This window comes from Rattus norvegicus, chromosome 3 (assembly GCF_021556685.1).
Source record: "Rattus norvegicus strain SHRSP/BbbUtx chromosome 3, alternate assembly SHRSP_T2T, whole genome shotgun sequence".
NCBI lineage: Eukaryota > Metazoa > Chordata > Mammalia > Rodentia > Muridae > Rattus > Rattus norvegicus.
The window spans coordinates 14,130,205-14,155,535 of NC_141536.1; the positions used below are offsets into that span (position 1 = coordinate 14,130,205).

The 25,331-nt window shown below is 51.6% G+C and overlaps 1 protein-coding gene across 1 annotated transcript; it reads left to right on the forward strand.

The window, feature by feature from the left end:
* Positions 1–446: 446 nt before the first annotated feature.
* Positions 447–25,005, forward strand: Aif1l (allograft inflammatory factor 1-like). The gene is given in 6 exon segments (NM_001108578.1): positions 447–605; positions 753–814; positions 12,460–12,526; positions 14,883–14,924; positions 19,727–19,889; positions 22,430–25,005. Coding segments are annotated over 6 exon segments (453 nt in total). The 5' UTR covers positions 447–574; the 3' UTR covers positions 22,518–25,005.
* The last annotated feature ends 326 nt before the right edge of the window (positions 25,006–25,331 follow it).

Genomic DNA, 25,331 nt, shown 5'->3' on the forward strand with positions numbered 1-25,331 from the left:
CCCAGTCTGGCTTCTCAAGTCACAGGCTGCTTCTTTACTACCCTAGAGGACTTGTGTCCCAGCTTCGGCTTCCAGACTTTTCTATCTAGTAGGCATACCAGTACTACTTCGTAGTTAGGTGAATGACACACAAAGGCAAGTGTCAGGTACACCGGGAGCACCAACACACGTATTATCTAAAATATTGGTGTCATAGTGGCGCTGCCGGGCAAAGGTGACTGTAAGGTGACAGCCTCTATCGGCACTTGATCTTCACAACCACCTCTGCGAAGTTCTTAGTGATATTGTCTCTTCTGGTGACGGGGAAAGAGGGCGTTCCCATCTTGCATTTTCCGCGTCCTCCAGCAGAGGGGCGGCGGCAGGCTAGGAGTCCAGCTAAACAGCAGGCTTTGATGCTCCGGGTGCGCGCGGCCGCGGGGAGGGGGGCAGGAGGCGGGCCGCCGGCGGGGCGGGGTGTGTCGGGCCGCGAGGTCCCTCCGCCCCTGGGTCCCGTCGCCACACGCCGCCGAAGGTCTGGACCAGACGCCTTTTCCTCCCTCTTGTCCATCGCCTTGTCCGGAGTCGGGCGCATACCATGTCCGTCGCACTCAGCAACAGGTTCCAAGGTAGGCGCCTGCTGTCCCCGCGCTGTCCCGCGCAGGACGTCTCTGGGTCGCCACCTGTGCGAGCGGCGCGGCACGCGCGGGAACTCGGAGGGGGCGCGTGGCCCGGGACGTACCCTCGCTTCCCCGCCGACTCTTTGTCTCCCGCAGGAGGGAAGGCGTTCGGCTTGCTCAAAGCCCGGCAGGAGAAGAGACTGGAGGAGATCAACCGGGTAAGCCGCGTCACTGCGCGGGACAACGTGCTGATCCTTTGCGCCGCACTGTGCCACCCCTCCCCCTAGACAAAATTAGCCCCTTCCTTCCCTATCCCTGGCCTTCCCCAATTGCATCTCTGGCCCCTGTCCGTGTGGCCTCCAACTCCAGGTAAGTCCATTCCACCCCTTAGCTCTCTGCCTGGCGTCTCCGGTTGCAAGTTGTAACTCTCTTGACCAGGGAGGTGGGGCGGGAGCGGCAGCGGGGCTTCCCGGGAGCCCGCTGTGGACCACCTAAGGGGTTTGGCGCCAGAAGGGACCCCAGGGCTAGTACTGTCTCCGTAGACCGCAGAACTTAACACTAGGGAGTTGACTGGCAAAGGCTGGCTTTTCCCTATCGCCTCCCACCTCCAACTCCAGCACACAGCTCTTTTCACCAGCTTTTTAAAAAGTTGCCCGAGGGACTGTTTTTTTGTTTTTTTCTTTTTTGCTGGTCCTGGGGATGTTCTAGAAAGAAATCCTTCCGCTGCTGCCAGGCACACAATAGCAGCTCCCTACGTTTGCTACTGAGCGTGTAGATCCCAGGAGATAAGAAAAGGTGTCAGGGCCTCCTGGATTGGCAAAGCACAGAGGTAGCACAGCCTGAGGCTTTAGGGTTCCCAGGATCTGTGTTCAGACGTGACTGGTGTCTCAGTAAGGCAGGGTCCCTTTGTGGGCTTAGGAAGATAAGGAGCCTGCATGGTCTGGGGTCTCGTTCTAGGGAGACAGCCCATGATGGTATTAGAGTTCTCTCTCTGTCTCTCTCTGTCTCTGTCTGTCTCTGTCGTCCCCCACCCCCAGCTCCCAACCCCTGTCTCCTTCTCCCTCCTTCTCCTTCCCTCTCCTCCACAGTGGAGACTGAACTCAGTCAAGACTTTCTCCATGCTAGGCAAGCACTCTACCCTTGAGTTATTAATAGATCTGGGACTGAGGTATACCACTTGATAGAAAGCTAGGCATTTCCCCTTATTTGCCCCCTTTGGTCCCTAGACACCGGGAGTGACAAGTTCTAGGTCACTGATGAGGAGGGTCACTGGTAGGGTTAGCACACTGGAGATCACTGGAGGTCGTTGGAAATGCGGGGCTATGAGGTGTGTTAGCCCCATCCCTTTATTCCACGGACTGCCTAGACCTTGATAGGTGTCTCTTCCTATCCACCAGCTCCAGGAGGCCCTGGAGGGCTCAGGGCCCTCTCACTGCAACCCTTCCCTTTCCCCTTGGGTCTTGTCCTAGAGCATGGTCTCCGGTGCCCATGTACATATGTCTGGGCTCAGAGCTCATGCCTGATGGACTTCTCCAAGACCCCTCTGCACTACCCCAGCCTTGGCTGCTTTTTTTTTTTTTCTTTTCTTTTCTTTTTTTCGGCGCTGGGGACCCAACCCAGGGCCTTGCGCTTGCTAGGCAAGCGCTCTACCACTGAGCTAAATCCCCAACCCCAACCTTGGCTGCTTTTAATTTCTTGACAGGAAGCTGGAACCCTGACCTCATACAGTCCCCTGAGCCACTCAGTTAGTTAGATTCTGAGCTAGCTGATTCCACCCACGACCAACAGGACCCTAAGCCAGAAACAGCTTAGGATGACCTTAGAGGAGTCCAAGGAGCTGAGATTCGGGGCTTTCTATGCTGATTCCATCCTTGGTGAAGGCTCAGGGTGAGGGGGTGTTGGGACAGGGGTCTCAAAAATGGAGGGCTGTGACTATCAGGGCCTGATTTCTGACAGTACCGATGCTGCAGTAAGTGGGCAAGCGGGAGCTGTGATCTAACCACCGCAGGTCTTCAAACACCCAGAGAGGGCAAGCAGGTGAGCCAAGGTCACACAGGAGCCTCTTTGCGGCGGGTGCCGTTTTGAGATCTACGTGAGTGCGCGCTGCCACAGGGCCGGAGTATGATCCAGAGTGGAGGTCCCTAGAGGATTATCCCAGACCATCCAGCTCTCCCGCATCAGAACAGGCCACGGTGGACACACTAGAGTCAGAGGCAGGAGACAGGCTGCCAAGCACTGGCTCTGTGAGTTTCATCGACCTGCTTCACCCCTCTGAGCCCCCCTTTGCCAGCAAGAGATAATAGTAGTGATTTTTTTCAAAAGCCAGATGGATGTGTGTGAAACGTGCAGAGTTGGTGGCTGTCTCGAACATCGTCATTTGTTTGTGTGAGGGCCTCAGGTATAGGGAGTAGGCGTGGAGGTGTGCCAGGGGCATACCAACTGGGCTCACCCCTTTGGAACCTCTGCAATAGTCAGTGGAGGAAGATAGACTCAGAGTTACAGGTGGCCCTGCTTGAAGGTCCCAGCCTGGTTGATCCATGGCCATGGCTTCAGTGACAGGTCTGATGGTCTTCCTTTGGAGTATACTTTCTCTGCCCTACCTGGTGTGTGAATTCTGGGGGTGGGGGGAGGGCGTGGGCTGGGTTAGGCTGAGCAGTGCCTGCTGTCCCCCATAGAAGCAGGAAACCATACAGGACATGACTTTGTGACTCACTGAATGGGGGTTGTGTGACCAGCCACCTGTTGTGCCCATGAGCATGGATACCGCCGGCTGCTGGCTGGCCCAGTTCTAAGAAGACTCTCTGGGACCAACACTCCGGTTCTCCTTGGGGCTTTCCCCCGCTGTTTGTGAGCAGCGAGGTCACTCAGTCTTAGCAATTGTTATCACAAGAGAGACAAAGTTGAACACTCTGGTGGAGCTGGAGGACCCTGAGGGGGAAAAGGAGGCAGGAGGGCCACACTAATACGGCTTTTTAAGGGTTCATTTTAGTTTCTTCTTTAGAAATTGTTTTTAAAATCCCACTACGTCGTTCATGTATGTATAAGGGGGTGTGTGTGTGTGTGTGTGTGTGTGTGTGTGTGTGTGTGTGTGAAGGTCAGAGGACTGGTTGCAGGAGCTGGTTCCCCCTTCTATCGTGTGGGTCCCAGGGATTGAACTCGGATCATCAGGTTTAGCAGAGAGGTCCCTTTACCTGTTAAGCCATCTCAAGAGCCTCGTTTTGCTTTCTACGCTCATTCTCTGGTCCCTTGGGGGTGCTGGTGCTGCACCAGGCATGGCGAATGCTCACTTTTAACACTACTGTTTTATTCCCATTTCACAGACCAGCCAGCTCAGAGAGGTTGAGTTAGTTGCCTGAGGTTAAACAGCTACAATTTAGCCAGAGGCGGCGGTGTGTGCTCGTCTGCAAAGCAGCCCAAGAGGCTCAAGCAGGAGGGTTATGCATCCCAAGGCCTGCCTGGGCTACAGAGGGAGACCTTGAATCAAACCAAGCAAGATGAGGAACCAGATACAGAGGGACTCAGATTTTATATGAGTATCTGTTTGCTTCGGTGGCCCCTTTGGTGGATACCCAGCCCCCTCTCACACTGTGTGGTGTGTATGTGTCAGCACCACTGGAGCAAGCTGGACCAGGCAAGTGCCTCCTACTCCCTCCACATAGCTGGCATTCCCCACGCCCTGATGGCATGGTAGGTGACCCCAGGCCAGCCAGGGCCCAGCCTTATATGGTAATGGGAGAAATTTCCCCTGTCTTCCCATAGGAACCTAGAGACGCTGCGTGGCTGGGCTGGCTACCCCTTGGAGTGCCTGTGGCCTGGGGATGATCTGGAGCTGGAGCCTGTGATTGGCCCCGACCTTTAAACATACAAGGGTGTGAGCACGGCGACACTGGTGCTCGCTACGTACTGGCTCACGGATTCGCCTCCGCGGAGCGCTCTATCATGCGTGTGCCAGGCGTGCAGAGAGAATCATGAATGTCCCTTAGGGGTGAGGACGATGATACCCATCATAATAAAGAGGAAATGAAATCACCTGCCCAGGGCACTCGGCCAAAGAAAGGGCAGAGGTAGCATTCAGATGAGGTCTGTCTGGCTCCAGACATCACCCGTGGCCTGCTCTGGCCCCAGTCCACCAGGCACCTGCCATTTTCTAGTGACCCAGGCCTTCCTTGCTTATGTAGGATAAAGATCTCTGGCTATTGTCCCCATGTCGCAGCCTCTTGGGTCAAATGAAGGTCACTCGTATTCCCTGTCCCTTTAGGTGCCTAATGGTTATCTCGGTGCTCTTTTGCCACCTGGGAAGGGGGCTGGGGTGTGAGAAGATCTCTGTCCAGAGTGCCTATGTTTCCTGCCCTCTCTCCCAGCCACGTGGGGCCTTTGAGACTTGACCCAGGAGACTATGCGGGTGTGCCTTTTCCTGTGTCCCTGGCAGTGCCGCTCTGTCCTTGCCTGTTGGCATTGAGGACACCCGTCTCTCTTGCTCTCCCCTTAATATATTATAAAGGAGATGGTGATAAGGGGTCATGTGAGCCTCTGGGGATTCAGTGTCCCCTGCAGGTCTGGCCAGTTGTGACCTTGCCGTGGCTATGTCACGGGCAGCTGGAGATGGAATTTCTGTGAGGTCTGCTTTATGCGTGTGTGGTCACCCGGGTGTTTTTCTTCAGCTGCCCCATCTCCTGAGAGGACACCGTGTCCGGATAAAGCCCCAGAAGGGAATGTGAGCCTGTTGTCTTTGTGGGTACACGTTACAGGTTCCCGCTGCTCGCCAGGTGCCAGGCTGGGCATTTGTGGCCTGGCCCTGGCCCTTTGGGAGCCTGTGGGCTGTGTCAGAGCCCACAGGATCTCGGCATGGTGCTGCCTGTCCTTGGCATTCACAGGGCATCAGCCACTGTTGGCTGGCTTCTAGCGTGTCGATATTTGCTCAGCAGCCTTTTCTTCTTATGGTGGTGCTGGGGATCGAACCCAGAGCCCCAAGCATTTGAGGCAATATTCTCTCTGTGTCCTCAGCTGGTGTAACTGATGAGAAAAGACAAGCCCAGAGGGTCAGGAACAAGTGTACTTGTTCAGGAAGGGGATTGAGTGAGTCAGAGTTGTGGAGGGCGACTCCACGGGCTCGATACTCTCCAGCCTTTGGTTTTTGTTTTTTTTTTTTTTTTTTTTTTTTTTTATCATTTTGGTTTGGTTTAATTTTGAGACATGCATGGTCTTGTGCTATCTAGGATAGCCTCAAACTCACCCTGTAGCTGAGGTTAGACCTGGACTTCGGATCCTCCCACCTCTGCCTCTTCAGATGTGCCCCCCCACATCCGAGCTGTCTAAATCCTTAAGGAACTAACCCCTCCCTTCCGTCTCTGAGCATTTGGGATGCGGTTGGGGTGGAGGGAGAGGGACTTTCTTGTTTGTCTCAGGTTGTTGACCAAGGCAGCTTGGGGCTAGGGTGGTGGCTTGCCAGCATTGTTCCCTGGGGCTGAGATGGGAGCACGGCTCTGTAACAGGTGGACAGTTGTCTCTTGGCGAGTAAGCCAGAAGTTTGAGGACAAAGAGAAGCTTGCCTTTGAGGAGTGGTATCCAGAGGGTCCGGCCTCCTCTGGAGGTTTTCCTTGGTATCATGTCAGGGCATAGATGGATGTGGGAACACATTCTGGGTGTGGCTGGAGGCGGGGCAGGGTGGTGGTGACTGACCCTGGACAGGAAGGCCAGCTTTATGTATGTTTCCTTCAGTCACTAAGGGTCTCTATCACTGTGACCCCATTTTATAAAGGAGGCAGCTGAGGCCCACTGTAGGAAAATTAGTCATCCAAAGCCACAGAGCACTGTAGACAGAGAGCCTGGGGAGCACCACGCAGCTGGTCTCATCCTACTCCTTCCTCCTCTTAACCCTTTGCCCTGTACCTGAAGTCCATCCATTATGACTTTAGGGGTCTTGGTCACTCTGGGGCCTCAGTTTCCCCAGCTATTGGCCAAGGAGCACAGTGCAGATGCCGAGCTCCCTCTGGATTCTGAGGTTAAGTGCGTGTATTAATTCTGCCCCTCCCAAACCTCCCCTGGGACTTCGTAAGCCAATTCAGCACTTCTTGTTCGTCACCTCATATTTCAGCCTCTTGTATTTCCTGAAGAACTTATCTTGGGGGACAGTGGGTTGGATTGGAAAAGGACCAGAGGGTACAACCACTGGAAAACCCCCCCCCCCAACAACCTACTACCTCAGGAAAGGTGACCTCTCCCTACCCCTTTAGGCTTCCTTTCCCCTGAAACTTGTGGCCTAGCCACTACCACCTTGTTGGAGGCAAGGAGGAAGCTGAGATGATAGCCCAAGGATCTAGACCCTTGAGGGAGGTGCAAATCTTTTGTAACCACGAACTAGTTCAGCGGCCCCGCCCAGTTTCTCATCTGATCTATCAAATGAGTACCTAGAAGGGGAATGAGAAACCTGCACCTCCCCTCCCCCTGCTCCCCCAGGTGAAGCAAGGTTGATTTTTTGGGAATCCGGTTAATAACGGATGGCAGTCTCAGGAGCAGGCCTGACAAGCCGACACTATGCATGCTAAACTCCCACCAAGCATTTAGTATTATTGACTGTTGCCCGGTAGTCACTAGTTCACTCTAGCGCTCCAGGCAAGCCTAGGAGACAGCTAGAATCCTCTTTGTCTTCTGATGGTGAACCTGAGGCACAGACAGAGACACACATTTACACACAGCTACTTAGTGAATGAGCTCAGGCTATCCGACTCAGGCTCAGCCTTTGTTGATCATTTCGATTTTTTTCCCACTATCTGGGCAGACAGCTATCTTGTCCCATGGCCTGGCTTCAAGGTCCAGCTCAAGGGTACTGCTTCTGAGCAAAGCCTGCCCCAGAGGCTGAGCAGGAACGTGGGTGGGGGAGGTTTTTTAGGAAAGGGAACCTGGGCTGTTCTTGAGCCTACAACCGAAGCCTGGAGCTACAGAGGAAGCTGCCTTTTAGCCTTTGAGTTTTCTCCCTGACTGCACACCTGTCTCCTGCCCCCAGCCAAGGACACAGCTGTCCCAGCCCAGGGTTACCTACCCACACATGAATAGGTCAGCTGCTTTTCCCACCCTGGTCACTCTGGTGTGGCTCAAGCATCTGTCACTGTTGGCTCCAAAGGAAGATGGGACTCCATTCCAGGAGTCCACTCCAGTGTCTGTGACACACAGACATGGTCTTTGGGAAGCTGCTTATTTCCAAAAGTCTGGAGGAAGTGCTGGAGACAAATGGCAGGCTTCTGCATTCGCTAAACACTTGTTGATGGAGTACATGCTTGCTCTAGGCCGGCCACAGTAGGGTGCTGGGCATCTGTATGTTACTTTTCTCATGGCTGGACAAAAATGTCTCATAAAAAGGAACTTAAGGAAGGGAGGGTTTATCTTGGCTCTCAGTTTTAAGGGATACCCATCCTAATGGGAAGACATATCCGGGACTGTGAAGTGCTTGTCGCAGTGTGTGTGCAGCTGGGAAACAGGTGATTGCTGGCCCTCGGCTTGCTCCCCTCCCTCGCCCCCCCCCCCGTCTTATTTTTTCCTAGACCCTTGGGATGGTGCTGCTGGCATTCAGGGCAGGCCATCCTCTTGTTACACCTCTCAGGAAACACCTTCAGCCCTTCTCAGAGGTGTGTGTTCACCGTGATTCCAAGTCCCATCCAGAAGGCTGACCAGCCAGCCTCGGAGGACACACGCTGATGAGCTTGTCCTGGGACTTATCTCTGCACACCTACTTTCTTGGATGGCTTCTGCTCTTTAGCTGCGGACGAGGGCATAGGGAGGCCAGCTGCTCTGCGCCGGAGCTCTTTCCCAGTTCAGCCACTTGCAGGTGGTGTGACTTGGGGACTCATCCTCTCTGAGTCTCCTTTCCAAACACTTAACTGAGCACCAGCCATGCGGACCCTGCGTGCTCACAGGGGCAGCTGGGCAATGGGCACAGCCTGAAGAAAGCAACATCAGGGGAAACTGGGTGAGGCAGGGACCATTTGTTCTGGGATGGAAGAATCCGGGAAAGGCCAGGTGGATTGGAAGTGGAGGCAGATGCATGGACAGGCCTCGTTGTTTAGGGAGAGCCTCTATGATCAAAGTCTTGAATGAAGTAAGGGAGAGAATTATGCAGATGTGTGGAGGATGTTCACTCTGGGGCGGGGGGGGGGTGCGGGGGGGGGGGCTGGGGGGCAGAGCTGAAGCCAAGGCCCTGAGGTAGCAGTGAGCTCAGCAAACAGGAGACAGTGTGGAAAACAAGCCAGGATGGTGGAGGAGCCGGAAATGAGATGGGAGAGGACACATTGCTTCCTCTGTGTAAAAGAGATCACGTACACACAATACACACGCCCCCACCCACACACCCCTACCCCAGCCCACACACCCCTACCCTGGCCACATACGCCCCTACCCTTACCCATACCCACCCACACTACCCCCACCCACACACCCCTATCCTGACCCACACACACCTCTGCTGCCTCTTCTGAGAGCTCAATCAGTGAGTCCAGTGAGAGGGAGCCACCACGAGCTTCTTCTGCAGTGTGTGCCTTGCCCTTGTGCCCAGCCCCGCCAGACTGTCCTTCCGATCTTGTATGATTTGTCTCTAAGAACAAGGACTGTGTCCTTCCCTTGAGCCTTGTTTACCTGATAGGAGGCGGAGAGCAGGATGCTACGGATAGGTATGGTGGGGTGGAGCTTCTGCCTAGCTACATAGTGTGGGAGTGGGGCAGGCCCTTTGGTTCTCTCCCCTAAGGTGCCGCATGCTGGTCCTTTGCCTGTTGTGTGGGTGCGTGCATGTGTGCATGTATGCATGCGTGCGTATATATATGTGCACAGGTATGTATGCACATGCGTGCATGTGGCGGCTGTTGAGTGTCTTCCTTAACCACTCTTTACCTTGTTTGTTTGCTTGTTTGCTTGAGACAGGGTCTCACTATCTAGTTCTGTGTGGCCTGGATCTCTATGTAGACCAGGCTGACCACCTGCCTCCTAAATGCTGGGATTAAAGGCATGCACTGCTATGCCTGGCCTCCACCTAGGCCTCTCACTGTATCTGGAGCGCATCGGTTTGGTCAGATTGTCTGGCGAGTGAGCCCCAGGCATCCTCCTGTCTCTACCTCCCCAGTACTGAGATTACAGGCATGTGCTGCCACACCTGGGTTTTACGTGGATGCTGAGGATTGAACTTGGGCCCTCAAGCTTGTGTGGCAAGCACATTTGGAGCTGTCTCCTCAGCACCTTGCTTCTGTGCACCCGTCCACATAAGGCTTTCCAGGAATCAGTGATGCTGACAAGACTCGATGAAACAGTGAGTTGGATGTGGGCTAAGTTAAAATACAGAGCTGATTAGCTTCTGTATTCACGGTAACTGTCCGTGGTCATTGTTTTAAAAAGACTTTACTTAGCAAAGGGGAAACTTGGCCAACCTAATTAGGGCCCCTCCCCCTTTTAATACCCCTTGTCTTCACTGCCTCAAGTCTGAAAGCCACTGACCTAACGCGTCCCTCAGTGGACACGTGAGGTATCCGGGACCCTGAGATGTACTTGGTTTGCTGGGGTCACCAACAAGTATGAATTGTTCCACTTTTTGGTGTGGTAATGGAAAGGGGTGGGGCTTGGCAAAGAGCTTTATGAGAGAGCCCAGAGGAAGGGCCAATCCACAGAGCCAGCAAGGAGGGGGACAGCTCTGGCTTCTCAGGAAAAAGCATCCAGCTCCAGCTAGCTTCAACCTGGGGGAGCCGGCTGAGTCCCGAGGCTGGGCCTAGAATCAATTCCAAATCTTTTCTGCAGTTTTCCAGTACTGGATGGACTAGACACCTTCCATGACCCCTCTGGTTGAGTTCCAACCTGTAAAATCAGACCATGAGTGGCTGGGAGATTTAATAACACGAAGCTGGCCCTCATAGATGCTTAGCCAGATGACCCCTTCTGAACCCGGCAAGGAGAGGAGCCACATGTAGGCAGAATCTGAGCTACTGAGGGTCAGATGGAGGTCACTGAGGTAGTTGCCATCTCTGGCTATTGGGTCCACAACGGCGGGAGCAAAAGGGAGCGCTCCAGATGTGTGCATACAGACTGGTGCCATTTGATGGGAAATGACACCCGGAACTTAGATACAGATTGATTTTTATGTCTGTGTGATTAGGTATGTGTGTACATGCCTGTGTGTGCACACGTATGCACATGTGTGTAGAGGCCGGAGATCAACCTCGCTTTGGAGTCGTTCCTCAGGAGCTGTCCTCTTTGCTTGAGACTTGGAGCTTAGCAATTCGGCTAGCCTGACTGTCGGCAAACCCAGAGATCCTCCTACCTCTACCTCAGGAGTGCTGGGAATTACAAGCTCATGCCGTCCTATCTGGCTTGGACTTGGTACTGGGGATCGAACTCCAGTCTTCATGCTTGTGTGGCAAGCACTTTACTGACTGAGCCATCTCTCTAGTCCCCTTAAGCATCTGGTTTTAGGATGGGAACATTATCCACTCCATGTCACTGCTCCCTGCTGCCTAAGTGCAGCACAGTGTGCATCCAGGCTGTGGTCCCTGAGGAAATGCCCAGTGAGTCAACGGAGACAAATGGTGCAGCATCATGGGAAGGACTAAGTGTGGGCCACAGAAAACAGTGCTTAGCAGACTCCAAATGGCTGGATGGGAATATTCCTGCTGTGTCCAAATACCTAGCTCGCTACAAACTGAGCAAGGTATACTAAGGCACCTTGGTACTGACCCTGTTAGGGGCAAGCACTTAGAGAGCATACTTTTTGGGTTTTTTTTTTAAAGATTTATTTTTATTTTATGTGTATGAGTGTTTGCTCACATGTCTGTGCACCACGGGCATGCAGTCCCCAGTGAGGCAGAAGAGGGCATCAAACTGACTAGAATTGGAGTCACAGATGGCTGTGAGCTGCCCTGTGTGTGCAGGGACTGAATCTGGATCCTCTGCAAGGGCAGACAGCACCGTTAACTGCTAAACCATCTCTCCGGCCTCTTGTTGTTATTCTGAGTCAGACTCTTCACATGTAGCCCAAATTGGCCTTGAACTTGCCATCCTCCTGCCTCAGCCTCTCAAGTGTGGGAATAGCTTTTTGTTTTTAAGAGGAGAGACCAGGAGTGAAGAGCTCCCACACTCTGCATCCCTTAAGGCTGTGGTTTAAGGTGGCTTAAGTATGGTGGAGCTCAGCAGGGTTTCTTACTGTACAGCATCAATTTCCTCAGGCGTGAAGCAGGCACGGTAATGGCAGCTACCTCCTAAGGCTGCTGGGAGATCTGGAAAGAAAGCCAGTGAGCCTGAGATCCAGCTGCTGTTATTTGGATCCTCCCCATAGTGGTTCTGGAAGGACTCAAATATTTGTCTTCTGTGGCTTGTGAAGGAAAGCACACTAGGGATTAAACCTCATCTGACAGGGGAGGGTGGGGCCTGAAGATGACTGATTCACTCAGTCTTTTTCTGGTCAGAGCAGAGGTAATGTTGCAAAAGCCACTCCTGGCTCCCATGTTATCCCTGCAGACTTACTGAGTAGTTCAGCCTTGACGCTCACCCGGTGGGGAAGGTAACGGTCCACTGAACACAGGTCATTTGCTGAGGACACATACTTAAGAAGTGAATGGCAGCCTGAGAAGCTGTCTCTGGAGCTCACAACTTCCTACATCCTGGGAGCTTGGTGTCCTGGGGAAAGCGTAGGGCAGATTTCTGAAGGTGTTCAGTTCCCGGAGTAGATCCTCTAGTAAGCCCTGCTCCCAGGCTGCAGAGAACACCTCCTACCACCACACTGACTGTGAATCTGCCTGGAGGGTCAACAAGAAGCTGGCATGAACCCTGCCTGGGGTTGATTCTAGGTGACCTTTGCCCCCAACCCTGTCTCAGCACTGTGGTCTCACCTCTGTAGGAGTTCCTCTGTGACCAGAAGTACAGTGATGAAGAGAACCTGCCGGAAAAGCTTGCGGCCTTTAAAGGTGAGCCAGGGCTGCCTGCCCAACAGCCCCCAGAAAGCTGGCTGCTCCCCCCAGGCCCATGGCACACAGGCCTCCTTGGCTCCACAGGACTGGGCTGCAGCTCTGATTCATCCAAAATGCCCCATTTCCCATCGGGCTTTGACACAGGGGTCCCCCCCAGAGAGTTAGAAGAGGGCCCTTTCCCCTTCCTGTGTCTCTGTGGGCCCCTGGCTGCAGGCTTGCTCTGGCCCTGCCCCTTTGTCCCATGGCTGCCCAGTGTGGCTCAGGTTGGCTCCTATTCTCCCCATCTAGGCCCTGTGCACTTCCAGGGCCCCAGCACACAATCTGCCCTTTGTGAGCAGTCTGTGCATCTCCCCCTCCCTGGTGGAGCCTCTCAGGAGCCCCTGCGGAGAATAGACATTTGTGTTGCTACAGTGGAGCAGGGGGGCAGAGTTTCTGCTCATTGAATCCCAACAGCACGGGATGAAAAGAAAACAGGGCCCAGGAGCCTGCACAGGGAGAGGGCCGTATAAAGGTTCCTCTGTTCGGGGCCCTGCTGCTTGGTCCTCCGCCAGTGGCTCGAAAGGAGAGGAGCCTGGGCACACAAGGAATGGGCAGACCCACCTTTCCTGTCTCTGGGATGAACTTGGGGGATGGGAACTCTGGACTTTCCAGAGGCTATCCAAGATGTCCCATACCTTTCCCAAGTGTTTGCCGTGCTGGTATCCTTCCCATGCTAAGGCCAAGTACCTGTCAGTGTGCCTCGCTGGCCTCATCTAGTTCACAGTGTGATAGTCTTGGCCAGGACTTAGATGGCAGTCATATTAAAAATGGCCAGCAGGTGCTGAGTGTCAGCCCTTGTAAGACCTGTCCAGCAATAGCTGGCTTGCTCTGTTGGGCCAATCCCATTCCCCATCCTTAGGAGGCAGATGGCGAGATTGCTCATTTGTAGACCAACAGACTCAGGTTTGGGGAGGCAGGATTATTGGCAGAGGGATCACATAGCTCACTTGAGGCAGAGTTGAGACTCGAACCCTTATCAGTCTGTCTGCAGAGTCCCAGATCTCAAGCTTGGTCTATGTTTTCTTTACATGGAGTGGGGAGCAGGGAAACCTGCAGGAGATATATGCAGAGAATACTCAGGGCCCACTCCTTGAGGGGGCCTCTGGGAAACAAACAGCTCTTAGGGGTCTGAAGCCCCATGTTCATTGGGAGGTGAGGTCCAGCTTGTTTAGCAGGTGGTCTTAGTGAAAAGGTTTTTTTGGGAAAAGGAGAGACACAAAGGTCCTCGAGCCATTCAATCCTCTGTTCTCCAGGTGGGTGTTCAATGGGCACCAGGCCCACTGCAGGCCTGGGGAGCCGCATGGGACAAGACCTAGGAGTGTGTGTGTGTGTGTGTGTGTGTGTGTGTGTGTGTGTGTGTGTACAGGGGCAGGGATAAGCAAAGCCAGCGTCAGCAGGGTGCAGGGGCCTGGTGGAAGGTAACATCCTCAGGACAGCCTGAGCACAGCTGGGAGGACGCTCCAGGCTGAGAGACCAGGTGGGATGGAGGAGGAGAACAGGGTGCCTGCCACTTCGAATTAGTTGTTAGTTAAACCGATTTGGCTCCTAGCGGGTCGTGTGTGCTGCACCCGCCCAAGAGCTCTCTGGATTCATGGGTAAAAGACACGCACGCACGCATGCACGCACACACACACACACACACACACACACACACACACACACACACACAAATAATCAATCAAGGGATGTAGACAGTTTAAGCAGAAGTTGTTTGACCAAGGCTAAGCAAAGCAAACGTTCTGAAGAGAGATTGGAGTGAGCTTTTGCTTGGTTAGACTGGAGTGGGGGACTATGAATGGGGGAAGGTGATCCAAACCATAGGAGATCAGATCTCCATTTTAGGTTATTTCTTCCCGTGATCCTCTAGAAAATCCCACAAGAAGGCTAGAGTCAATACCAGGATACAGCAATATCCTGACATCTGGTTTTTGAGCATACATACCCTGTGTGTGTGTGTGTGTGTGTGTGTGTGTGTGGGTGGGTGTGGGTGTGGGTGTGGGTGTGGGTGTGGGTGGGTGTTGGGGGTGCCCTTGTACAGCAGGGACAACCCACCAGGCTGGAGTAACTGGCATATTTACCCACAAAGGAACAGTGTGAGTGTCAGGACAGTATATCACATGCTGTAGTTTTCCTCATGGCTAATTCTTGCCTACCTGGTATCAAGGCAAGTTGTTGGCTCTTCCAGAGACATCAGCTAAGGTGACAGGACTCCTGGGTTGGGGAGGGTGTCAAGGGCTCCCTAAGGGTTCAGTCAGCAGTTCAGTCTTTGCAGAGAGTCACTGGGCTAATGGCAGTTTGTGCTTATGATTTCCAGAGAAATATATGGAGTTTGACCTGAACAATGAAGGCGAGATTGGTGAGTGCGGCCTTGGTGATGGAAAGGGAGGGTGGGGAGGAGGTCTGAGATCCAAAGAATCCTGCCGCTCTGGGGAGGGGCACTGGGTGAAACTGAAGAGAGCCCGGATGCTGCCCCGATGGCCCTGATGGCCCAGCTGCCTGACACCAGCAGCAGGAGACACCGGGGAGAGACTTCCACTGAGGGGGGGACTGGGATCTTGATTCACACAGCAAAAGACAACTTCAGAATGAGTTGATATCATTCACTTACATATTTGTATTAGTGTGTGTATGTGTGTAGTATGTGTTAGGACAATGTGCAGGAATCTGTTCTCTTCTACCATGTAGATTCTGGGGTTTGGGGACAAGAAAGTTGTCAATCTTGGTGGCAGACACCTTCACCTACTGAGACATCATGTCAGCCATGGCTCCCTCCCTCCCTCCCTCCTTCCCTCCCTTCCTTCCTTCCTTCCTTCCTTCCTTCCTCCCTTCCTTCCTTCCCACTTCCTCTTTTCCTTTTCTTTTTTTGGGGGTGGGGGGATTTTGAGACAAGGATTTGCTATGTAGTTATCGTATGGCCTGTAATTCACAGAGATCCGCCTGCCTGTAGATGTGTCTTCCAACATCACTCCCTTCTCTTAATATCTGTGTTTGAATCCATGTTAAAGCCTTTTAATAGGGGTTGGGGATTTAGCTTAGCGGTAGAGCACTTGCCTAGCAAGCGCAAGACCCTGGGTTTGGTCCCCAGCTCCGAAAAAAAGAAAAGAAAACAAAAACGCTTTTAATATACTCCAAATTCACTTCATTAAAAAATAATAGGGGGCGCTAGAGGCATGGCTTAGTGATTATGGGGACTTGCTCCTCTGGCCGAGAACCTAGATTCATTTTCTAGCACCCATGTGGTGGCTCACAGTCCCCAATAACTAGTCCCAAGGCATCTATTGCTCTCTCCTGGACATAACACAGCGTACATAAAAAACCCTCATACGCATAAGAATAAATACAACCATTTTTAGCTTGGCGGGGGTCATGTATGTCTTAAGTGCACTCGGGAGGCAGAAATTTGCTTCAAGCAGATCTCTTGAGTTCAAGCCCAGCTTGGTCTACAGAGCAAGTTCCAGGACAGCAGGTGATACACAGAGAAACCCTGTCTTGAAAAACCCTGAAGGAAGGAAGGAAGGAAGGAAGGAAGGAAGGAAGGAAGGAAGGAAGGAAGGAAGGAAGGAAGGAAATGGAAGGGCTGGAGAGATGGCTCCGTAGTTAACAGTGTGTGCTGTTCTTGCAGAGGACCTGAGTTCGCCTCCCAGCACTAGCAGCAGGTGTCATACAAACAACAGTAACTCCAGCTCCTGGGGGTCTCTGCCTTCCATGGGGGGCCTTTATGTGCACTGCATTCATGTGCACAGACGCACACATATGCACATAATCTTTTTTAAAAGAATTATTTATTCATTTTATGTATATGAATACACTGCCGCTGTCCTCAGACACACCAGAAGAGGGCATCAGATCGATCCCATTACAGATGGTTGCGAGCCACCATGTGGTTGCTGCGGATTGAACTCAGGACCTCTGGAAGAGCAGTCAGTGCTCTTAACCGCTGAGCCAGCCCTGCAGCCCACACATAATCTTAAAAATCACAATAAAAAAATAGTAAGGAAAAAAGACAGCAATGAAAAAAAGTGTACTTGAGAGAGAGAGAGAGAGAGAGAGAGAGAGAGAGAGAGAGAGAGAGAGAGACTGACTCATACTCATACAAAACCAAAACTACCAAGAGAAGGCTGGGTTTGAGTAGCTTAACAATTGCTATCTATATGATCTTGGTGGCTTAGTCAATGTCTACGTTTAAAAGATTAAGTAAGGCTGTTTTTCACATGCTTCTTATCTGAAGAATGTGTCTTTCCGTAAGTGAGACTTTACAGTGTTTTCTGAGCTACTCTGCAGACTTAACAACCGACGAAAAAGAGAACACTGTAGGTCACACAGGTCAGCGGAATTCTTACCATACACAGGTCACTAGGAGGTCAAGACACGCTCTGACTGTAAACAGGGCTCATGATCTTGTCTGGGGGGGTCTTTTCTCAAAACAGACAACAGGGTGTGCTGGTAAGGTTAACTTCAAGGGTCACACGTAAGCTGGCTTGTGAGCACAGCTGGTCATCTGTTCTGTGGCTCTTGTCAGGACTCTCCCAAGGAAGGGAACACTGTCTCGGCAGGCGGTCTTCACAGCATTCTTTCTTTTGTCAGTTGGGTTAAGATTCTTGATTCTTTGCCAGTAAGAGACTTAAGGGCCAAGGGGCTCCTCTCCCTCCCTGCACCCCTTCATTCTTTATCTTTCTGTCTTGAGGAAAGCCAACCCCATTCTAGGTCTCTTGGCCCAGCTTTTCTGCCTGGGAATCCTCATGGTGTGCCTCCCTGCTAGATTCTCCCACCCCAGAGCCTAGTGCTACCTTTCAACCAGGCCTTCAGAGGCTACTTGACTCCTGGATCAAGGTGCTGCTTGCTCATTCTCCCAGGGTCTGTTTTGTACTCGCTGTTGTCCCTTGTCCTGTAGTGATAAGGAGGGTAGACACTCACTGCCTCTCACCTCCAGCAGAACCCACTGTTGGGGTGACAAAAGCACAAAAGACCAAGGTTCTCACAGCCAGGTAGGATGATCTTGGACCAACAGGGCTGGGCTATGGTCCAGGCTGCTCAGACACCCTCAGTCTCCAGGTGGAAAACCAAGAAGTCCCAGACAAGTGAAAGGATTTGGTGGGCTGTTAATGTTAAGGGGTGGGCTCAGACAGTGAATGTCTGATCCTCCTGTTTCCCAAGCATGGCGTGCACCAACAGCTTACCTTTATACAGGGAAGGGGATGGAACCCAGGACTGCATGCCTGCTAGGTAAACCTACCAACTGAGCTATATTTTCTGTGTGTGTGTGTGTGTGTGTGTGTGTGTGTGTGTGTGTAGGGTGTTTTTGTTTTTGTTTTTGTTTTTTTTTCCCCTGGCCAAGGTTGACATCGAATTCACTATATAGCTCAAGATGGTGTCAAGCAGTCTTCCTTCCCCAGCCTTCCCAGTGCTGGGGTTACAAGCATGCGCTACCACAATTAGTTTACTACTTCTGAGTTTTACAAAATATGGCGGGTTGTGGTGGCATTTTTCTTTAATCCCAGCACTCGGTAGGCAGAGGCAGGTGGACCTCTGAGTTCAAAGCTAGCCTGGTCTACAGAGTGAGTTCCAGGACAGTCAGAGCTACACAGAGAAACCCTGTCTCAAAAAACAAAATAGATTACATTTATTAATTATTTGTTTGCAAGGAGGGGGGTGGTCCACTATGGTGTGTGTTTGACAGAGGACGGCCTTAGGGAGTCGGCCTCTCCATCTACACCGTGTGGGCATCAGAGATCAAACTCAGCCCCTCCGGCTTGGCCGCAGACACCTTTCCCCACCTTCCGGAGCTATCTTACCAGAATACTATTTTCTATTTTAACTGTTATTGATCAACTCATGGTCACCACCTCTCTAGATGGATCCAGTGCCCTCGCCAATGAGAGGCACAGTGGGTCAGGGCTCTGAGAAGCTTCCTGCTGAGTGTCTTTCAGGAAGTCTTGCCAGTTTGAAATTTGGTGGGCAACGTGTAAGTCCTGTGAGCTTTGCCACTGAGAAGGACAGCCTAGCCGCTCCAGGTCTTGTGCAAGTCCTGCTGCCCACCTCAGGCCTGCTCACAGTCCTAGGCTCTGCCCCTGCCCACCTTCCTTTTGCTGATCCATTGTTCACCGTGAACAATCCCCAGGAAATAAGCTCAGATGTTGGTGGGAGCCCCGAGTTCAGGCCAAGGCTCTGGGAGGGTGGGGTGGAGTGACTTTTTTGGTGCCTCCCTTGTTTTTCTTCTATTTTGTTCTTTTGTTGCACTTCCTGCTCTGAGGGGTAATTTTGGCTCCCTGTCCCTTCTCCCCTAGGGAGAGTCTTAGAACAGCTGAGCGGAACTGGCAGGTGGCAGTGGTCTCCACTGTGGTGTGCCAGAGAAAGTTTGACTCTCAGTGCCTGGGGTCAGACTAAGTCTCAGGAACCTTGGCTACCCCACAGCACCTGCTGGGATAGCATCTCATTTATCATGTCTGCAGGAGCCTAATAACCAACCATTTCTTCCTTTCTCTTTTTCCTTCCAACTGATTGTGTGTGAGGGGCAGGGGGTACACATATACACAGACACCTGTGAATGGCTGTACGTGCAGGATAGAGGTCAGCATCAGGGGTCTTTTCAATTGCTCCCCCCTTTACTTTTTGCTTACTGATGTGGCTAGGCTGGATTCTCTTCCCAGTCTCTCCAACCCCATGAGGGCAGGCTTGTGCCACTGTGCCTGAATGTTTACTTGGGCTCTGGGGCATTGAGGTCAGTTCCTTATGCTTGCACGGCAAGCCCCTTACTGACTGAGCTGTCTCCCTAAGCCTTCCTCATTCTGTAGTCCAGGTTGACCTAAAACATGCAGTGATCCTTCTGCCCCAGCCTTCAAACTCCTGGGATTGTAGACATGTATCACCCATCCCAGAGAGCTGAAGCAGTCCTCTCTGGGGCCCCTAGTCAAGAAGAACAAAGCTTGATTCCAGCCCATCTGACTCGAGAAGCCCAGGTCCCCACCTACTGGTCTTTCCTGCCTCTGAAGAAAGTAAAGCAGGCTCATCCCTGCCTCCCCAGGGAATCATCGATGCAGCCTGCAGGGAGAGGAAGTGAGGTCACTGAGAACCATGTGTGTAGCAGTGCAGCATCCCTGGCTTCCTCCAGGTCATCAGGGTCCTGTCTCCACTCAACAGATCTGCTTTTCCTCCTGGCAGATCTGATGTCTTTAAAGAGGATGATGGAGAAGCTGGGGGTCCCCAAGACCCACCTGGAGATGAAGAAGATGATCTCGGAAGTGACAGGGGGTGTCAGTGACACCATCTCCTACCGAGACTTTGTGAACATGATGCTGGGCAAGCGATCAGCTGTCCTCAAGCTGTGAGTACCTCCTCGCCTCATGGGGACATCCTGTGGGGAGGCCCCAGGCTCAGGACACTGTAACCATCCCCTAGTGGGTGGACAGTCCATTGTGCTACCTGCTACATGACAAACTTGAGTTTTCTGGGCCTGTTTCCTTAGGAGAGATTACCATGGCAACCCTAAGATCAGAGGCTTCACCAATCAATGACCAAAGGGATGGCAGTACCAAATCTGCCTCCTCCCCCTTTTAAAGTTTTTTGAGACAGGGTCTTCAGGGTCTTAACTGTGTACTCCCAGCTGACCCTGGTTGGCCTGTTACTCAGTGTGTAGCCCAGGCTTGCCTTAAAAGTCATGGCAATCTTTCTGCTTCAGTCTCCCAAGTGCTGAATTATAGGCATTCAATACCATACCTGAGTATGGTCCCTCCCTCCTTCCCTTCCCTTTCCTTCCTTCCTTCCTTCCTTCCTTCCTCCCTTCCTTCCTTCTTTCCTTCCCTGGAATCAAATCCAGGACCTCATACATGGTAGGAAAATGCTCCAGCCATTTTGATACATCCCTATTGTCAACTGTTCTGAACCTGTTTCCTCGTTTGTAAAGCGTATTTCTACTCCCTTTGGTGTTGTGAGCGACAGTCTATAATCAGCTTTACCTGGGCACGGTAAGGCCATCTATGTTTTTAGCACAGAGGCAGTAGATGCAGGAAGGACAGGAGTTTCAAGTCTATCTTCAGCTAGTTAGCAACTTTAAGGCCGGCCTGGGCTACATGAGAGCCATCTCAGACAGCTTTCACCACTTCCCTTCCTGAAAAAGTCAGCTCTGGTTTGAATCCTGACCCTGACTCTTGTTCCTTAAGGACACTAACGGGCAGGTTATCTTGTTCGTGAGTGTGTGTGGGTATGCCTGTATGTCAATGTGTCCCTGTGTGTGTCCCTGTGTGTGTGCATATCCCTGTCCGAGTGTTTGTGTGTGTGTGAGTGTGTGGTGTTTTACTGTATAGCTCAGTCTGACTTCAGCTTTGGAATCCTGCCTCCCACTCTCACAAGCCAGGGTTACAAGTTTGCACCATGGCGCCTGGCTGCTTGTTGGTGTCTTCCATTGAGAGTGGAGATGGTAACACACGAAGCGTTGTCCTGAGGCCTAGTGAGACGAGATGATTTCAGCCTAGTGCACAGCTGACGGCAAGCATCCATAGGGTACCACTCTACGGCTATACCTCTCTCACTAAGGCAGCAGCTTGCTCAGCTCGGGAGATAGCAGTTGGTAAATGAATGGCATGGTCTAGGTGTGGTTCCCAGAACCACAGAAGCTGGGATGGTGGCGTGTTCCTGTACCCAGCACTTAGAAGGTGGGGACAGGAGGAACCTGGCCAGATAGCCTACTTGGCAAGTTTCAGACCACCAAAAGATCGTGTCTCAACAGAAAATAAGAGGAGGCGGTACCCGAGGAATGTACCCTGAGACTGTTTCTGGCTTTCACACCCATGTATACATGCTCACTCAAGGTGTTCATTGAGGCCCAAGATGGCCAAGGGACTGGCTCCTGAGCCCATGTTTCAATGTGGCCAGAGCTTGTGGTGTACCCACTTGTGTGAAAACGTGCATAAGTTGAGTATTTGTCTTGAGTCAGTTGTCCTGGGAGTATCAGGCCAGTACTAAAATGCAGGCAGTCCCCAGAAAGGCCACATATTTGAGAGTACGCTGTCTCCTCCCCAGTCGGGACTGGACTTGTAGAACAGTGGGGAAGAGCTTTGGTTTGTTTTGAAGACAGGGTCTTTCTTCTTCCTTCCTTCCTTCCTTCCTTCCTTCCTTCCTTCCTTCCTTTCTCTTTTTTTTTTTTTTCCGGAGCTGAAGATCGAACCCAGGGCCTTGGCAAGCGCTCTACCACTGAGCTAAATCCCCAACCCCCCTTCTTTCCTTTCTTTCTTTCTTTCTTTCTTTCTTTCTTTCTTTCTTTCTTTCTTTCTTTCTTTCTCTTTCTTTCTTTCTTTCTTTCTTTTTCTTTCTGTCTTTCTGTCTTTCTGTCTTTCTGTCTTTCTGTCTTTCTTTCTTTCTTCCTTTCTCTTTTTTGAGATAGGCTCTCTTTGTTATGTGTGTAGTCTTGTCTGGCCTGGAATTCTATGTAGACCAGGCAGGCCTGGAACTCACAGAGATCTATCTGCCTCTGCCTCCTAAGTGCTGGGATTAAGGGCGTGGACCACCATGACTGGCCAATGGGGACCTTTTAAAAGATCTGATGGTATCTTGGGGCAGGGCCCAGACTACCCTTCTCCAGACATCGTGGACAGGGAAGGCATATGGCCTGGAAGCTGTCAGCTGAGAGGGTTATCCCTTCTTCCACCTTGGACTGACTAAGCCTTTGGGCTTGGGGAGCCCTACTATATTTTGTGCCTGTTTTTTTTTTTTTTTTTTTTTTTCCTGTGAAGTAGGATCACCAACTGGTCCCTTCCACACAGCTAGCCCAGGGGCTTTCTGTTGAGGACCCTGCAGAGGGAAGACTGGGGAGCTTTCTGTATAAGGGGAGGAGTCTTAATCCTTTTGTTTTCTTCATCTCCAAACCAGGGTCATGATGTTTGAAGGAAAAGCCAACGAGAGCAGCCCAAAGCCAGCTGGCCCACCTCCAGAAAGAGACATTGCCAGCCTGCCTTGAAGACCCACCCAGACCTTCTGGGCTGCCATCCCTGCCCCTGCCTCTCCCTCCTGCTCTCTGCTATCGTGACTCAGTGTGATATGTCTCATGCGTTATGTCCCAGAGGACTCACTTTCTTTTTCTTTTTCATTTCTTTATGTAAGCACTTGTTACCTGACTTAATGAGGCTGGGAATCCTGAGCCTCAGGCCCCTTCACTCCCTGCAGCCCTGCCCTCTCTATACAAAAGGGCTGACATCAAACCAAAAACTGGAGAGGGCAGGGAGGCTGCAAACCTCATTCCCCATGTTTGAAGAGGGTCCTGTCCAAGTCTGTTCATCTTTCAAGGTTTCTAAACTAAATTCAGGCTGCAGATTTGGTTCTGGTGGGCCCCTCCCCTTCTCCAACTCTCAGAAGATCCAGGGCTTCTTAGTGTCCTAGGGGCGTGCTTCCAGTGCTGCCAGGGCTTCTAGCAATGGCCACCCAGTGCCTAGAGACACAACTAATTCTTGGTTCTTGCCCCTGTCCATTCTCAGAGACGTGGCACAAGTTGGGGAGGAAAGAACAACCTTTGGGGGTCCTTCAGAGGAACCAGAAGGAACCACAGCTTTACCGACAGCTCAGAGGGACATTGGAAGTGCACTGTCCCTTGCTAGGGCAGTAAGGGGTTTGAAGGCAGAGATGAGGACAGAGGTGAGGGGGAGTCCTACTTTCAGGGTGGATGCTGAGGGCGCCAGGGGAGAAAAGGAGACAAGTGTTAAACCTCAAACAGAGAAATAGGTTGTCTGATTGCACAGTGCCCCAAATCCAGCTATTTACATTCCCGCCCCACTCGCTTCTCCCTCCTCTCCCTCAGTATGTATTACAAGCTTTAAGTCCTCCTGCTTTTTCTTCATGTGTGCTATGTCCAACTCCTAGATCCCTTTTCAAATCCTTCAAGACCTGGAGCTTGGGGATTAGATGAAGGTCACCTAGCTGATTTTGTCCTTCCATTTCACTCCTGGCCTCCAGGGGTTAAGTGCCTTGCTGAAGATCAGTGGGGGCTATCAGAGAGTGTGGACTGAATGAAGCCCTGCTCTAGGCTACACTGGTCAAAGGAAAGGGTAGGGAGCAGTATCTCCCTGCGTGATACTTGAGGAAGGTTTGATCTCCACTGAACACCTTGGGTCAGGACTCACCCTCCTGAGGGCCTCCAAGTTGGCAGTGAGATTTCTTGCAGCAAAGTATCAAACATGACCCATCTTTTTTTTTTTTTTTTTTTTTTTTTCTTTTTCGGAGCTGGGGACCGAACCCAGGGCCTTGTGCTTCCTAGGCAAGCACTCTACCACTAAGCTAAATCCCCAACCCCTAAACGTGACCCATCTTACTGGAGTGGGAGTTTTAGCCTTGATCCTAACTGTTCTGGGCACTCAGGACAAGATACAGTCACTCATCTTTACCAAGCACCTGCTCTATGCCACAAGTCCAGAACCCAGCAGTGAAATGGACTGAGGCATGAAATTTGTGTCTACTGGGAAGCCACACCCAGCTAATGACAGTGTGATGTTAGGAAATGGGGGGAGGAGCAAGAGGTGAGTGCTGCCGAGTAGTCCCAGGAATTCCAGCTGGGCTCATGACTTGGCAAGTGTCAGAAGAGCTTCTGTGAAACTCTTAAGTGGAGAAAGACAGGGAAGCATTGAGCTAGTGTGGTTTTCCTGTGGCTCCTTAGAGTTCCACAGTCCAGTACCCAGGGTGCTGTTCCCACAGCATCGAGAAAGAGTGAAGCAAGCAGCATCGAATGGTTAGCTCCACTTCATCCTCTGGTCTCAACCAGTTCAGTTCAGGAGAGATTGTTTAGCTATGACTGGTTGATTTTTCAGCCTAAGGAGCTGCTTCAAATGCTCAGTCTAGTTGAAGTTTAAACCCCAACATTCCTCCCTATAAATATAAAACCCTGTCTACCCTCACCCCACCTTTGACTTTTTTTTTTTTTTTTTTAAGATTACCATCTCTGCCTCCATTCCTTCTGCCTTCCTTCTCTGACTGGACTGGGACCTTGGACTGCATTGTGTCCCTATTCTCTGTGATAGAGGACGGCAGAATCAGCCAGGCTCAATGGGTCTACACTCATGAGCTTACACACCGCCTCCATAAAGGAGTGTGCCTCTGTCCTCTGCAAAGTACAGAAAGACCATCTTCAGTGGTTTTAGCTCAACCCATGGGAAGATAGTCTTAAGAATAACCTTTTAATGAAGGAGTTGGCAAATATTTCAAGTTGTGCCTGCTGGTTCCAGGGTTCTTAACCTCTCTAGTTAAGGGCTTAGCTTTCTTGGGACATCAACTGTCTTATTTCTGAAAAAGACCAAATGTAACTGGTGTCACCAGCAGTGTGGGAATGACCAAGTATGACTTTGTCCCTGTGATTCAAAAGATGTTTGTCAGGTAGAGTTGGGTGAATGCCATTATTGTGTGCATGGGTATGTATGGGTGGGATATGGTCTCCTGCAGACTGAAATAAATCAGAGCAATTTATCAGTGTCTTTGTGTTTCTTGGGGACAGCTCTGGGCTCGGGAAATTCAGAAGAGCTAGCTGACAACAGGTACCAATTGAATGAGTGTGTCCTGGGTCTCCCAAATCCCAAACTGTTGACTTCATTTGATTAAGCCCAAGACCCAGGTCTACTTTTCTCATTATTTTGTAATGAATAGAGACTTGGGGCAAATGAGAGACAGCACCTAGCAGAATGTGTCGTCTGGAGCTGACCCACCAGCTCCAAGTTAGAAACTTCTACTTTTATAATTCTATTCCAGAAATTTCTTCAACATCAGTCTGTATACACAAATCTTAACCCTTCCT